Source organism: Sardina pilchardus, chromosome 15 (genome assembly GCF_963854185.1).
Source record: "Sardina pilchardus chromosome 15, fSarPil1.1, whole genome shotgun sequence".
NCBI lineage: Eukaryota > Metazoa > Chordata > Actinopteri > Clupeiformes > Clupeidae > Sardina > Sardina pilchardus.
The window spans coordinates 5,084,653-5,101,231 of record NC_085008.1 but is presented as its reverse complement, the minus strand read 5'-3'; the positions used below and the strand labels follow the sequence as shown (position 1 = coordinate 5,101,231).

At 41.0% G+C, this 16,579-nt stretch overlaps 1 protein-coding gene across 3 annotated transcripts; it reads left to right on the top strand.

Annotated features, from left to right (window-relative positions):
- Window positions 1-654: 654 nt before the first annotated feature.
- lrrc8db (leucine rich repeat containing 8 VRAC subunit Db) lies at window positions 655-14,968 on the top strand. 3 transcript variants are annotated; one of them, XM_062555678.1, is made up of 2 exons: window positions 655-848; window positions 9,855-14,968. In XM_062555678.1, the coding sequence occupies exon 2, from the start codon at window positions 9,857-9,859 to the stop codon at window positions 12,389-12,391; it is 2,535 nt and encodes an 844-aa protein (XP_062411662.1). In that variant the 5' UTR covers window positions 655-848; window positions 9,855-9,856; the 3' UTR covers window positions 12,392-14,968. The 3 variants fall into 3 exon arrangements, with proteins under 3 accessions (XP_062411662.1, XP_062411663.1, XP_062411661.1); XM_062555679.1 differs by lacking the exon at window positions 655-848 and adding an exon at window positions 939-1,629; XM_062555677.1 differs by lacking the exon at window positions 655-848 and adding an exon at window positions 7,444-7,471.
- Window positions 14,969-16,579: the final 1,611 nt, after the last annotated feature.

Genomic DNA, 16,579 nt, shown 5'->3' with positions numbered 1-16,579 from the left:
CACATAAATGCTGATGGACTGGAGTTGAAGGTTTGTAGACTAATGATGACCTGCTGTAGCCTTCATAACATTGTCTCTTTACCATTTTCCAGCCAGCATATCGCCGTGTTGATGTGATCAACATTGTGGCAGAGGCCGCCGGATCTGGCCTAGCCTGTTGAAAATGTGTAGGGTAGTTTGCCTAAAGGCTACTAGGCTACATAAGTGACTGTTCCCTTAGCACATTTGTATGCCTTACTTTTTGGGGTTTGTTCTGTTGACACCCATCGTAGAACATGGACAAACAAAGACGTTATTGAGTGTGTAATGACAACTTGTGCGCTCTGATAGACCTACGCTTGTGGGTGTATAGGCTACATTATTCATTAATTGCAGTAGCCTATTAAGGCCTACTCTACAGTATGTGTCATATGCCGTATTGGACCAAAGTAACCTAGGGTAACATAGGCTACTGCTTACTTCAATCGTAACTGAAGAACACGATCGGGGCTGTTTCCAGCTGAACGGACTGTAGTTATTACCAGAGGCAAAGTTCATTCGGTGATACATTAATAGATCGTCTGACTTTCTTAAGGCGATGGGTCATGGCAACACCCACATTACCATGCAGTGTAACCAACCAGACATGGTTTCCTCACTGACACTGACCTCCTTAATCCGGCAGGTACAAACCCGTCTCGCACTTTTAAGAAACTTCAGTGCCGCCCTCTGCCACTTCCTGTTACCTACAGTAGCCTAAACTGTAATAAACTGTAGTCTCGGATATCTTCACTCGGAATAAGAAAATCAAAGACGATGGTTAGGCTATACTGATGAATTTGACTGGACAATGACCCTTCTAGATTGAGGTATGGTGATTTTGTTCTCTTTCCTATTATATGTCATGTCCATCACATGCAGTGCGTGAACGAGGCGCAGCTGGCAAATTGTTAGGAAAACTGGTGCAGACTGGTTAGCTGTACCGGGCGCACAGCACTGTAGCCTACAAGAGCGGACAGCATGTCTCAGTAAAATGGGACAAAAGATGGTTACGCTTAGCCTACGACGTAACAAGACGACGATCGACTCTTAAAATAGTAGATAATTTAACACTTGCTGGTGTAGCCATATTTCTCTCGACTGGGGAATTTCTCGTTAGATGAAACATCTAGAAATAATTTCTAGTTGGCTCACCTACTGCAGAGGAGGAAAACTTGGAGACACGAAGGCGGATGTAAATAGCACACGCCGGATTTCTTTTGACTGATGAAGCACGCAAATAGTGTGGATGAGGTTTTAATTTACAGTTGATAGTGTACTAATGGTAGAACTGGCCCATAGAAATGCTGTGTCACAACGGCTCAAGCCTACTTTCTTCCACGCGCACTGTAAACACGGTGCTGGACCACAATGGCGCTGATGCTTTCTACCGTAGCAGCCTGAAACACGGACCAAAATCGACGGCTCCCGAATCGCGGAGTGGATCTTGAAGAGAACCTGTGTTAACAGTGATGTCCACATAATCAACCTACATTCAGCTGCTGGACATTTCATGTAACCTCCGTGCACCAAACCGTATTCTGTACCGTTATATGGTGAGGGTGTTGGTAGCAGTTCATGATGCCTATGTAGATGCCGACTAACAACACAGTAAGTAGGCTAACGTTATGCTGTTCTATGTCACAGATCTGCGAGAATATGTGCGATCGTATGTGGTGTGATTTTGACTCCTAGGTGGGCTATTCTTACTGTCTGCACAACAGCAGTGCTAGCTGTGGCTGCTGCTTAGTTTGTGTCCGTTTTACGACTGCCATGCCGTCTCCACGCTGGACTTGAATGTAACATAGTAACTATTTGGGCTATTTGTAATGACTTCGGCACTTTGATCGTAGGTGGTTGCAGTACAAAGAAACTTGGTTACTGAAACCGGGCTCTTTGTATCTGACAGAGAATTCCATTGTCCTAACTCTGACTACATTTCAACAGATGTCAATGAAGTGGCGTGTGTTTGGAATAGGCTAATGGTGCGTCTACAGGCTACTCTGAAGTTTAGGCCGTATGCTACTGTATGGTGTGTAGGCTATATGTCCACGTTTTGTTTGAACTTAACATGTCATCCATTTTATTTGAAACAGTACTCTAAACAGTGTAAGAAACTGTTTTACAGTAGGCAACGAAAGTCTATATGAAATATGGAATTTATTTACATATAATATTCTCTGTCTCCCCCTCCATAGGTGGCCTGGCCACTGCCATTGTAGACAGCTGAGGTCCATTAGACTACACCACTGATTGAATAGCCTACACTTGCTGACATACTATTTGAGTATTTGCATATTTTAGACAAACTTTATTAAAGCCAATACATTGGGACCCTCTGTGAACCTACCTTATTGGCAATGATATTTCAGATTTCTCTTAGCATTCGGGTAGGCTATGCCCTATGGCAGCTGTGACCAATTGCATTCAGTCGCCATGTACACCCCACCAACTATTGAGAGACATATGGTAGTCCCAGTGTCAATAAAATCTGCCTGGGTGCACACAGAACTCCCATTGGTTGCTTGTAATGTCAGTTTAGTCATGTTGTTTGAGCTCTGGCAAATGAGAGTGCTTTTGCATTGCTCTTCTGCTTGTGACCTACTTTGTAAAAAAATAACCAGATTGAGGTTGAATGAGGTTACCCATGAACGCAATTGGTTTAGTCTGTTGCTGGTATTGTGTTACCAGCGTGATTGTGAAATTGGTTTCCGAACCCCACAGACAGGGTGGGGTCTGTTGTTTCACACTGGTCCATGGTGTACACTAATGGACATGATGCGTAGTTGTCTGTTTCCATCCCTTGTGCATGTGAATTCCTCACACTACATCTTCAGATGTAACATGCATTCAGTTTCAATTGTAACTCACCACAGAGGTATAGATGTGGGTGTAGGTGTACTTAGTTTGTCCTGTTCACTTTTAGAATCATGCTCAGTCGCTGGCCAGTTTAATTCAGTTTGTTACTTTGTATTTCTGTTTAACCATCTCCTTGGAATAAATTAATAAACAAAAGAGTGTAGTTGTTTAACGTGTTATTAGAAAAGGCTCACTAGTGAAACCACTATTTAGTCAACTGCTCCTGTAATCCTAACCCAGCACAGTGAGGTCCTGGAGGAGATTCTGGGCACATGGGGAAAAAAACACGGGGAAGTTAATTTGCCCCAGGCTATGTGGATTGTCATCATTGTGGTACACACTGAGTTAGTTGAGTGAGTCAGCTGTGGAAAATTACGTTATTTCAGCGAGTCAATGGGGGTGTGACAGAGGGGTCAGGCAGGTCCTGTAACGTCTATTGTCATGTTGATTTTGTGGATTTAAGCCCTTGTTTGAGCCTATTTGGGCTAGTGCTAATGACCTACTCCAAATACCTATACAACTCTGCATGCAGTGAGAGAGCGTGATGTGTGGAACCATTGCCGATTAGTAGCTGTTTCAGCACAAAACTTGTCTTTCCTTTGGCACGTTAATGATTTCCACATGTAGCTGTGACTAAGACGCTTCAAATGGAAGGGTAGATTGTGTATAGCCTACTTCAACATAAACAGTGTAAATTAATGCACTGATACACATACACAAACTCTCTCTCTCTCTCTCTGTGTGTCTTACACACACACACACACACACACACACACACACACACACACACACACACACACACACGCACAGACACGCACACACACAATCATGTCCTTTCACATTCTCACACTTTGGTTTCTCAGAATCACTGGGTGTGTTACTTTTGTCACTGCTGTCATTGTCAACAACCCCCCAGTCTGGAAAGAATAGCATGGGCCCTCACATGGCTAATGCTAAGCAATGCTAACTTCATGTGTCTGATGTAGATCCCATGTCTGCCTGTGCAGTGAGTGCATCAGACCTTAAAAAGGAACTGACGTAAGTGAGTTTCACTTTCAAACTGCTTTTATGGCATGGGAGATGCTCAAAGACTTAAGTCTTTGGAGTAAGCAGAAACAGACATTTAAGCACATTAATTCTCAGTCTAGAGTAGTTTTATGCAGGGAAGTTTTACCACTAATTAACAGTAAATGTAAGTGTGCTTTGAAAGCATGTTGTTTCTTTCTTTCTGTCTGGCCCAGTTTCCCTGTCAGCCTTTCTTCCTGTCCACTATGTTATTACACAGTAATGCTAACAGGGCACTCCACTTACTGAGAGGTCTAGTGATATGGCCCCCCAGAATGGCCTAGGATACTGAGCAGAGACTTACCATCAATATTAATGAGTAGCCTACTCATGCTAGAGAAGATTCAGGATATGGCATACACTGTAAAAAGAAGGGAAAGCCAGGGCTGTCCTATTATCAAGCCACATTATCTTACTATTAGATGAACCATTGTAGTTTTGTATGAAACACAACCTTATTATCTTCAAGTAGTCATTCCAATCAAATATTTCATTGTATCTGATTGAGTCACTAGCCTAAGGCTAAGCTAGTATACTAGCCTGATGTTGCCATAATAATTTATATTCAGAATGTCAGTCTACTGTACCATTGTGTAAGATTGTGGGGCGTGTTTGAACCGAGGGGGGGGGGTGCCTCTACACACAATTGGATAGATCTAACCAATCGGAGCAGCGATCCTATAGGGAGAACAGCCAAATATCCTTCTTCTCGACAAATGCCTTAATTGCTCCTATCTTTTCTGTTTGTTTTTACAGTAAAATGTATTGCGCTGTCAAGATATTTAACAACAGACAAGATAGCGACACCTAAATATCTAGTGTCTTTAGCAACAAGCGTTTTGATGTAAACAAAATCAACAGACGTGCACTCAGGTTAGGCGAATGGATAGGCGCTTTTATCTAAATATCTGAATATCTTATGTCTGAATATCTGTCCATCACTGTATAAAGCCCACCCGGATGATTTGATGGGTCAGCAAGTTTTCATACGCTCATATAGCTTGTCAGTGGTGCAACTCTCGACCTGAATTTCCCAACCTCAAATGTTGTGGGCTCTAGGCTACATATATGCTGTAAAAATGGAAAAGAGGGATTGTCACAGTTTGGCTAACCACAAACCAATTGTATTGTGTTGAACATATTTTGCCATAACAATGGATTTATCCAACAGAATCTTGTAAGATGAATGTGAACCTCCTAAGGAACTTCTGAACCAGGAAGGCAAGTGATCACACGTGTTCATTGTGTTCCCATAAGGCTCAACAAGAAAGATACAGTATAATCAGGCAGAGAGTAGAGACCAGTAACATTTTGGAGCTGGGTGTAGGTAGCCTATGTTATGCTTTGAGATGAACTATGCTTTACTCCCACCATTGGTGTGTCATTGAACATGTATGTCAGCAGTTCAAAAATGACATGTTCCCAATCACAATAAGAGCATCTGAATACTGTGGCACAATCTTAAGAAGCAGCGGCTTTGCAAATGATCTTCTAATAGCATTGACACCACAATATTAATTGCAACATCTGAATACCTACTCTCAGTGCATGCCTCAGCCTGTACGCCTAACAGTGGTGTTGAACTGATATGTATATGTAAACTTATTTTAAACAATTTCATTAGAATAGGTTTTTCAAATTGGGTCACCATGACATTAATATTTTTTTGTCAACTGAGAAGAATGCAGTTTTCAGCGTATATAGCTATTTATACCCCATTCACACAAAACACTCTAGTGGTAATTGAACAATAGGATTGAATGTGTGAATGAAGTCGAGAAAGGGAAGGGGGGATGGTATCATAAACCAAAATTTCTCTCAGAATTATTTAATGTCTTTGTGTAGCCACAAGTGGTTGTGATCACAGCATATTTCTTGGTTGCTGTTTACGTAACCTACTTGGGTAACACTTCAGTTTAGGGAACACTTGTTAACCATTTATACATACAGTACGTACTAATATGTGTGTATGTATTAGTGTGCAATAAGGTCTGTATTAAGCATCTATCAAGGTCTTTATTGAAAAATTTCTTCTTAATCAGGAGGCCATTAGTTGATGGTAAATCCTTAATAAGCAACTAGTCGGTCTAGATATATATATAAAAAGGATCCTTTATCGCTATGTGACTGTCATGACATTTTTAGTTGGTATATTGTACCCATCGTCATATAGTTCAGAAATTCAGTTTATTTGTCAGTGAAAAGTCTTTTACATTTCATGTGGATAGGAACCCTGTATGTATTAATGGTTAACATTGTGTTCCCTAAACTAAAGTTGTAGGGTATGCAGACTAGGCATATTTTTCTCAGCTGCTGGCGTCGATTTTACATTATAATCCTATGGAGTAGACCGTGTTTTTTTTTAAAAGCCCTTGGCTTCTTTAAAAGAAAAAAAAGAACAATGTTGGGGGTCTTTTTCTGCAGCTTAGAGATGTTTTTTTAAAGTTGGGAAATGTTCAACTTCTAGCAGAAAAACTGACAATGTCAGATGACCAATCACAAGAAAATACTTGCATGTTACAAAAGGATGCTTCCGGCTGCTTTTTGCAACAAAAACAATGACAGGTTTTTTAAATTGAAAAAGCAATTTGCACAATTTCCCTTGTCAGAAAAAGAAGACAAGTCAGAACGCACCCATAGTTGTTATGCTAACTGCTTGTTAGTATGCACTGATACCTAGTTTGAAACTGTTTAATACACCATTAAATTCAGAGTTTAGACCCCAGTGTTCAAATCATAACATAGAAGGAATGGGTTGAAAGGATGCTCATGCAGCTTTGCTACATGGCCAGTTCATGAGCACACTAGCAAGTGCAACTGGTTAAGATATATCTATAGCAAAGATTAGAGATAGAAGCCTTGCAGTAAGGGCAGCAATAGCTTGTATAGTTAGTAGCAAAGAGATAATACACCTGACCTTGCATGTTCGCTCTCACAGTGTATGTGAGCATAGAGAAGACCTGCTTTATCTTCACAGGGGAGTGTGTGTGTATGAATGGAAAAAAAGTTGTCTAACCCTTTTTTTGTACTGGGACTTAGCCAGGATTCTTGTGTGAATGAGTCTTTAGAGGAGTGTGGAGAGTGGTGTGCTCTGCTGCACTAATGTAGAATCAGAATATTTTTGGCTTTCAGGCCTCAGTAGCCAGTTTAGTTATGATTCTGCCCCCCCCCCTCCACCCTTTGTTTTCCAAATGTGTCCTCATTACTGTTCATTCCTTAGCCGCATTCAACCATTATTTCTCACACAACCATTACATAACGTTGTTAAAACGCAGAGTGAGCAGCATTCTCCCGGGGTTGGTCTGGATCCTTCAGGGGGGAATTGTAGAACTCCCAAATGAATCGCATGTAAGGTATTTTGTAGGCCTGCACCATTATGTAATGTTTATCAGTGGTCATTTGGAGTAGATGGAAATTGGCCACAAAGCACTGATTGATCATTTTCCCAATCTGTTTGTCCTCCCATTATAGCTGAAGAGGGATTGGATGAAGCCAAAAGATTCAGAAAAGACAAAGATGAGTGTGTTGGGTAAACACAATGAGCTGGAATATGATTCAGAAATCTCTCTGGAACCTGACTTGCTCTGTCTCTTGTTTGTATCATACACAAGAGTCCTTGTTCAAAGATTAGACATGGACCCTGCCCATTGATTGACTTGGATTCCACTGCCTGTGTCTGTGTGTCTGCGTCGCGCAATAAACTCCAGGGTTTAATTTGTATCGCTTTTATGGCACAACATACCACAAGACTTTAATTTGTAATATTGGTTGACCACGAGAGGGGTGATGGGCTCTGCAGACCAGAAGTGGGAGAAACAGATGTTTTTGGGAACTAATGAGCAGTCAGGCAGATGGCCTCAATAAGGACCACCATGGAGAAGCACACCATGAAAAACATTTGCTATTGATGTAAATAGAGTCTAGACTAACTGATTCCCCTCTTGTCAGCCTTCTGTTACTCCTCCCCCTCCTCTCTCTCTTTGTGCCTCTTAAGTGAAAGACATTACTTCGGCCACATTCAAATTGACATCCTCTCTCTTGCTCCTACCAAGGTAGCAAGAAAAGTAGTGATTGTCATGATTGATGAATAGCTAACCTTCACTGACCATGTAGCCTTATGCCGCTGGTTGTGCCACTCTGTAGCAGTCAACAGACTCTAACTTATCTTGACATGTTTGACCAAGTCTGTTAAAAGGGAATATTCATTATCAAGGGATACATGCAATTTGGATGTGTTTAACATCAAGTATGCAGTGTAGGCCAAACATGGATCTATAATTAAGTTAATTGTACTAAATTACAGAAGAGGAACCATTGAAGTGTGCTTTTTTCCTGTTAAGATTTTAAACCCCACTATTTTATAGACAGAGAAGCGTATCATTCTGGTCTCCACTCGTCCACTCTGCTTCATTGATCAGATGTTTTTTTTCACAGTGCTGTCACTGCTAAATTCCACACTAGAATCATGATCTCCGACACTACTCAGTTGTAGAACCAGACATTCCAAATTTAGCGACCAATGGCGCATCTGAAATAAACCCCTTTTGACTGGCCTTTACAGTTGATATGTTGACATCAAAGCTAAAGCGACCTTTCCTTTCAGGACGAGGATGAAGTTTGAGAGGGGTAAAATGGGATAAGCAAAGTGAAAGAACAAAGCTACGACTTGAAAGACCTTGTTAAAATGAAGGAAAGGAATGTGGCTGTTAAAGCTGTAGCAGGCACCAGAGTATCAGTGTGGTATATCACTCACTTATCACTCCCTGTTGATTTCAAGGTGTTTAATACCAGGTGAATGAGTTCAGGCATGCAATGAGGTTCCTGTTCACTAAACAGACAAGACAAACAGCTTTCTAATAATGTCTTCCTAGAAATGTATTCACATGTTGAGAATTGGTGAGAACCATAGCAACATGTTTGCTCTAGAATGTAACTTGTGACTACTTTAATCATATTTTTCACATACAGTACACATACTGTTGTTACACCATATGTAAAATGGGAAATTCATGTAATAGTTTGCGTTTCTTGTATTTGATTTTTTTTGTCACATGCTCAATATTTGTTCAATTCCACATACAGACAAAGCCTAGCCTGTTTTTGTTTTTCCTATCAGGCCATCTAAGTGTTCAGTATAATACTAGGAAGGAATGCACTCCTACTCAGGACATTGTGTCATCACCACCCAATCTTCCTCGTACACTGGTTGAATTAGCTTTGGTTTTCTGGCTCATGTGTTATTTCTCAGAGAGCGAGAAGGTCACCTATTGTCTATGATTTGTTTGCGTCTGTAGTGCTCTTGAGCAAGGCCCAGCAGTGTGTAAGATGAGCTGCTATAGTCAATACGGGCCAATGGAAATGGCAATCAGGAGAGGCCAGGGAGACTTCATAAAACATTATTTTTGGCTTCATTTCACATCTCGATCAATATCAGTTTTCATGTGGTCATATTTGTACCCGCAGTGATGGATAATTTAATCAGGAAGAATAGAGTTCTGTGTGAATACTGATTCAAATGAGCTTCAGAGGGAACACATCATGTGGTGTGATGAACAGAAAGGCAGGCCACTGTCTCCTCCCTCTCCTCTGAGGTTTAACAAAAAAGTTCAAGAAGCTTCCTTTATTAATTCACAATTAAGGTTTTTTTTTCTGTTTTGAAGGATATGTCCTAGTACCCTATCTAAGAGTACATATCATAAAATATTCATACCCAAGGCACTTTCCTTTGAGTCAAGGAATGTATCGTTTAAAAACTCTATCAATACATGGGGTAGCCCAAAGTAAAGAAAAGCCAACCGTTTTTAGCCATCTAGGCCTTTATCAGGGCGTGGTCAAAAAAAGAACTTATAATCAGTTCGGGTCTGAGCATTATTCCTGTTTATTTATATCATATGTTTTCTCTGTCTTTGCAGGAATGTTTACCCTCACAGAAGTTGCCTCTCTCAATGACATCCAGCCGACCTACCGAATCCTGAAACCATGGTGGGACGTATTTATGGATTACCTGGGCATTGTCATGCTGATGTTGGCAATTTTTGCTGGGACGATGCAGTTAACCAAAGACCAAGTAGCATGCCTTCCCGTCCTGGAGTCCTGGGACGAGTCCGACACTTCTCCAACCCCACGGCCCGAGGAGTTCTCCGACTGGGCTGGGACGGGAGCGGGAGCAGGAGCAGGAGCGGGAACGGGAACGAGCAGAGTGACCCTTGCAGCGGCACCCCTTGCCTCAAAGGACCAACCCGATAGCGTTGTCCACCAAATCCACTTCCTCCACTCAGGTGCTGTAGGGCAACCTGAGCCCACAGGGGTTAAAACGAACTTGGACTTCCAGCAGTATGTCTTCATCAATCAGATGTGTTACCATGTTGCTCTCCCATGGTATTCGAAATATTTCCCATATCTAGCTCTCATTCACACTATAGTACTCATGGTTAGCAGCAACTTCTGGTTCAAATATCCAAAGACCAGCTCGAAAATTGAGCATTTTGTCTCAATTCTGGGAAAATGTTTTGAGTCGCCCTGGACCACCAAGGCTTTGTCAGAGACAGCCTGTGAGGACTCTGAGGAAAACAAGCAGAGACTGACTGGAGCTTCATTGTTACCAAAGCATGTCTCTACGAGCAGTGAAGAGGGAAGTCCAAATCAGTCGACACCAATGCTTGCTAAGACTGGTGTTAAGTTCTCAGCTGAAAAGCCTGTTTTCGAGTTTCCAAGTATGACCATTTTAGATAAGAAAGATGGTGAACAGGCCAAGGCACTTTTTGAGAAAGTGAGGAAGTTCCGTGCACATGTAGAGGACAGCGACATGATCTACAAGATGTATGTTGCTCAGACAGTAATCAAAACAGTGAAATTCATTTTAATTCTTTGCTACACAATGACATTTGTTGCGTCCATTGATTTCAAACACGTGTGCACACCTAATATCAAACACTTGACCGGTTATGCAACATTTCACTGCACTCATAACATGGCCTTCATGTTAAAGAAACTGCTTGTAAGCTATATTTCCCTCATATGTGTCTATGGCATGGTTTGCATATACACCCTTTTCTGGTTGTTTAGACGACCACTAAAAGAGTACTCCTTCGAAAAAGTTAGGGAAGAAAGCAGTTTTAGTGACATACCAGATGTTAAGAATGACTTTGCTTTTCTGCTGCACATGGTGGACCAGTATGACCAGCTATACTCAAAGCGTTTTGGCGTCTTTCTCTCAGAGGTGAGTGAGAACAAGCTGCGAGAGATAAGCCTTAACCACGAGTGGACGTTTGAGAAACTACGACAGCATGTCACTCGAAACACACAAGACAAGCTTGAGCTTCACCTCTTTATGCTCTCGGGAGTCCCTGATGCGGTCTTTGACCTCACTGACTTGGAGGTCTTAAAGTTGGAGCTGATCCCTGAAGCAAGGATCACAGCGAAGGTATCACAGATGATAAACCTCCAAGAGCTGCACTTTTACCATTGTCCTGCAAAGGTGGAGCAAACAGCATTCAGTTTCCTTCGTGACCACCTTCGGTGCCTTCATGTCAAGTTCACAGATGTCGCCGAGATCCCGACCTGGGTGTACTTGCTGAAGAGTTTGAGGGAACTCTACCTGGTGGGTAACTTGAACTCTGAGAACAACAAGATGATTGGTTTGGAGTCCCTCAGAGATCTGCGGCATCTGAAGATCTTGCATCTCAAAAGCAACCTCACCAAAATCCCAACCAACATCACAGACCTGTCACCACATCTCATCAAGCTGGTGGTGCACAATGACGGTACAAAACTTTTGGTACTTAACAGTCTCAAAAAGATGATCAACCTGGCAGAGCTGGAACTGCACAATTGTGAACTGGAAAGGATCCCCCATGCTATCTTTAGCTTGACTAACCTCCAAGAGCTGGACTTGAAATCCAACAACATCCGCACCATCGAAGAGATCATTAGCTTTCAGCACCTCAAGAGGCTAATTTGCCTCAAACTATGGCACAATAAGATTATTAGCATTCCGCTCTCCATAAGCCATGTCAAAAATCTTGAGTCGCTCTATCTCTCACATAACAAGTTAGATGCTTTACCCAGCCCTCTGTTCAACCTGCTAAAGCTGAGGTACCTGGACGTCAGCCACAACACCGTGGCGATAATCCCACCTGAAGTGGGCTTCCTCCTGAACCTCCAATATTTTGCCATCACGGGCAACAAGGTGGAAGTGGTGCCCAAACAGATGTTCAAGTGCACCAAGCTAAGGACTTTGTGTCTGGGTCACAACTGCATCTCTACCCTGCCAGACAAAGTGGGCCAGCTGATGCAGTTGACTCACCTGGAGCTCAAGGGAAACTGTTTGGACCGCCTGCCGGCCCAGCTTGGCCAGTGCCACCTGCTGCGCAAGAGCGGCCTCATCGTGGAGGACCACCTCTTCGACACGCTTCCCCTGGAGGTTAAAGAGAGTGTCAATCAGGAATAGGGATGCACCAATTAGCCACTAAATCACAAATTTGATTCTGCTGTCTAAGTGTTAACCAGTACCAATCATGATCCAGCCCTGAGATCACAAATGGGAGGAAAGCATGCCCTGGGCTTGAGTTCAGACAAAGGTTGACAGTAAGCTCAGACTATGAAATAAGTCTCCAATCATTTGATTTTTCATAAAAGAATGCATATTCTGCAGACATTATATGATATGATATAATATTAACAGACAATAACAATGTTACTGTCACTTTTGAAAATGCTCACTTGACAAGTCTCAATCTGCTGTTTACTTTTGCTGTGCTGCGCAGGCTGTCTGTCACAAAGAAATGTGCTATGGCATGGGTTTTTTTTTTTTTTTTTTTTTTTTTTTTTGTAATCTCATACTGAATCTCCCAAGCACGTATCATTGTGGCAGCCTCACAAGCTCACAACAAAGCTCTCAAGTGATTGGCATCAACATATTGATCTGATCTTACATCATTCCAACATTTCAGACTGGCGTTGGTATCTACTATGTCAGTATTGAATTGGTAATTGGTGCATCCTTAATCAGGAACAGGCTTAGTCTTGCTGTTTGGTTTCGAGTGCATCTGAGTGGATGGGGTTTGAGTGCATGAGTGCACAGATGACAAACTACCCTCCCTACCGGCGAGTCTCCAGCCACGTTACCAGTGTGAATGGAGTATGGACTGTAGGGCAGAGGGCACAGCAGAAATGAATGTTTTCCTTACTGCTGGTCAGGTTTTAAACGAAAGCATGTCATCCGTATGAAGTTAAGCTCAGGGCCGATTTGATTTTACTTTAAGGAGGATGTGGGTGTTCTGAGCTTTTAAAATGAACCCTGATAGAATGCTACAGGCATTCCTCAAGAAACTGGGAAGCAATGTGTCAGCCAGTGACATACCATTGGTACCCTGTCTCAGTGGTTTAACAGAAAAAAAATCATAGACATTTATGAGTGAAAACAAACAAAAAATAGATGTAGTACAAGTAGGTGCCAGGATTTCCCATTCTTCTGCTATTTTTCTTTATGCAGCCTTTTTTCATAATCACTTTTTTTCCTGCCATATTACTTGACCATGTTCAACTACAGTTCTGTAAACATGTAGCAATTTAGAGGTACTCTATAACATTCTGAACATTTTTGTTCCAATCAAATTTCGTATCCTATGCATGATAGCATAAGGTAAACATGCCATGGAAACCACCAAACATTTTAAGCGATCAAGTCTATGTTTTTGAGCTCCTTGCTACAGTACGCACAGTTCCTATTGTGGTGGAGTTATTGATTGTATCTTGTAATTTCGTTCAGATGTAACCAGGGAAGACAAATGCACAACATCAGAAACCATCAACCAGCAATGACTGATGTGCACACATTTGTATATACTGTATTGTATACCAAGTGAAAAAGGAGATACCACCCTTCCTCCTCTCCTGATACACCAACATGGCATGGTCTTTGCTGCTTACAGGGCCCCAGTGTATGTGGACCTTTGCTATCCTGATATTTACTCCTTTTATATGATAGCTGCCCGAGCTCAGTTAGTAAACATGCATTAAACATATTTCTTAAACTCCAAACTCACCTGACACCCTTACGGCTGTTTCAAAACTATGAATCACACTTTACACAGCATGTTGAAACCATGTTGCCATTTACTCTGCTTTCAAAGGCCAAGCATTGGAATGTGTGTTTTTAGTTAACAGTTGAAGTACCGTATACAACTGTTTGGCCTTATTATCCATCTTCTCCCCAGTCTTGTCCTCCTGTATCTGAATTACTACAGACTAATTCCAAACCTCTACCACAGGAGGGTGTAGACATAGAATGGGTGTAGAAATACAATATTTATGTGGTGTCTTTGAAGCAGTGTCAATGTCATAACATGTTACAGTTAAGGGAACGACTATATTTAATAATTCTAAATCATTTTCAGCACACCACCCCCCCTCTTGTACTACATGTCTTGGCACAATTTGGTGCATCTATACTTTGTCCTAAAAAAAATAAATGCATTGGATGAAAAACAGAAGAAAATGGTACTGGCTCAAAGTATTGCATGCAAAGCCATAATCAAGGGATGTTTCACTTCAGTGTTTAACATTAAATAATACATTAAAGAGACAGATGTTGTCACACTGCCACCTCTGAATGCTGCAAAGGTAAAAGGTCATTGTGATTGCATTTCATTTTGTTAAAGACGTCTCTCCCCTTACCAGGTCTGTTAGAAATGGAACTGACCTTGGGAAATGCTAAAACAAAAGGTATACTTATATTTTGGAAAATGTTTTAATATATTATAGAGGAATGTTGCAAAAATTACTCTTAGGTAGGATATTTGGTAAATTGTTATTTACGTGCATATTTTTGAGTATTGTTATCATGTATGTTTTTTTTTCTCCCCTTTATTAAGTTAATGTCTCCAATTTTTTAACTAAGCTGCCTCTTTTTAACTTTCTTTTATAATGTAAAGTGATTCATTTCTAAACCAATGTTTTAACTTTCAGTTGTACACCTAAATGAAATCAATAAAAGCAGATGTTGTAACATCGATTCCAACTAACACATGATATGAGTTCTGCTGATGTGGAGTAAAATTCCATAAAAGTATATTGTTACCTGCATTGCACACAGCTGCTGGTATGGTTTAGACTTACGCAAATAGAAGGGTATTGGATTCTGTTTGTTTTGAGTCCAGCTGTGAAGTGTGTCTAGTAGACATACCAAGACAGTGGGAAATAGTAGTGTGACTCACTGTCATGACATTACAGTAGTAACAAGTGAATGTCACATGACTGTATGGAGTAGAGCAGTGTCACATTTTACATTCATGTCCTTGGAAAGTTTGATCATGTGGTTTATTTAAATTATATATTACTGGCATATTTTGCAATAAATGCCAATAGATGATAAGCTGTTGTATCTCCTTGGCTGATATTGGGTGTACACTTAACTTAATGGGGCAATGCATTTTTAGGGATTATCTCATTATCAGATTTCAACAGTATATATATCATACTGTATGTTGTTGCGGCAACATTTTAGCAACTGACATACTAACAAGACGTATGTGCACCTCCCCCCCCCCCCCCCCCCTTTTTAACATGAAGTAGTAGGCCTACCCATCAACTTTCTTACTTCAGTATCAACTGATTTATTATTACAATAACCTCCTCCATAACCATCATACTTCTTAATGTAATTATATATCTAAGTAAATACTTAAAAATGTAAGTCTACACTATGCTCCAGTTACAAGGGAAATGATTCTGTAGAGGGCCTTCTCAGAAACAACTGTTGCCAAATGTCAGTTCTCTAAAATGCTTGGCATAACCTTGTTATTTCCTGAATCTAACTTTTGATGAATCAGGGGAGATTGCATTTCTTCAACAAACTGAGTTTCCCATATTTAATTTGACATCACTTGTAGGCCTAGTTGCAGTTGTTGCTTAGGTTGTGTGGTTTTGCTGGTTTCAGGGCTGTCTATACCGGCTCAGGCTGGTTTGATGCTGGAGCGCCCTCTGATGGTAACATTTAGATGGTTTACAAAAATATGGTTGGTTCTTAACATTTATACCAAAATAATTAATCAAAATTGTTTAGTAATTTAATAGGATCAAATGCTTCAGCTTGTTCTTATTTTCCATTTTAAGAAGTTTACTAAAATGTAAACATTTAGTACATGGTAATAGCAAAATAGTCCAAATCACTACATTGGATATCTTAGATATCATCATCTTAGATCATTTTTTTGTAATTTGTTTATTTTTTAGAAAAAAAAACAGAAGTTGATAAAAGTCAATTTGAGGCTACAAAAGGGACATAAAACAGATACTCACTTACTGTAATTGCAAATGGAAAACACAGAACCAGCTCAAAGACAAACACAAAATAATGGATTCAGTTAGAGGAGACACACATGAGACAGTGAAACATGTATAAGGGCCAGTAAATCTGCTCACAAATCTTCCTCTCTCTCTCTCTCGGTCACTTTGGACTGAGACTGCCTGAGGAAGCAATATAGTCCACTGCACTGGCCTGTGACTCCAAAATGCATGCTGCCTCCTCTTCCATGCAGCTGGGATGAGGCAGTATAGGATCCTCAGGTCCTGAGCTGTGCTGTATTTCCCACCAATACCCCTTCCCAGAGTTCCCCTGTGTATGGAAGCTTTGCGT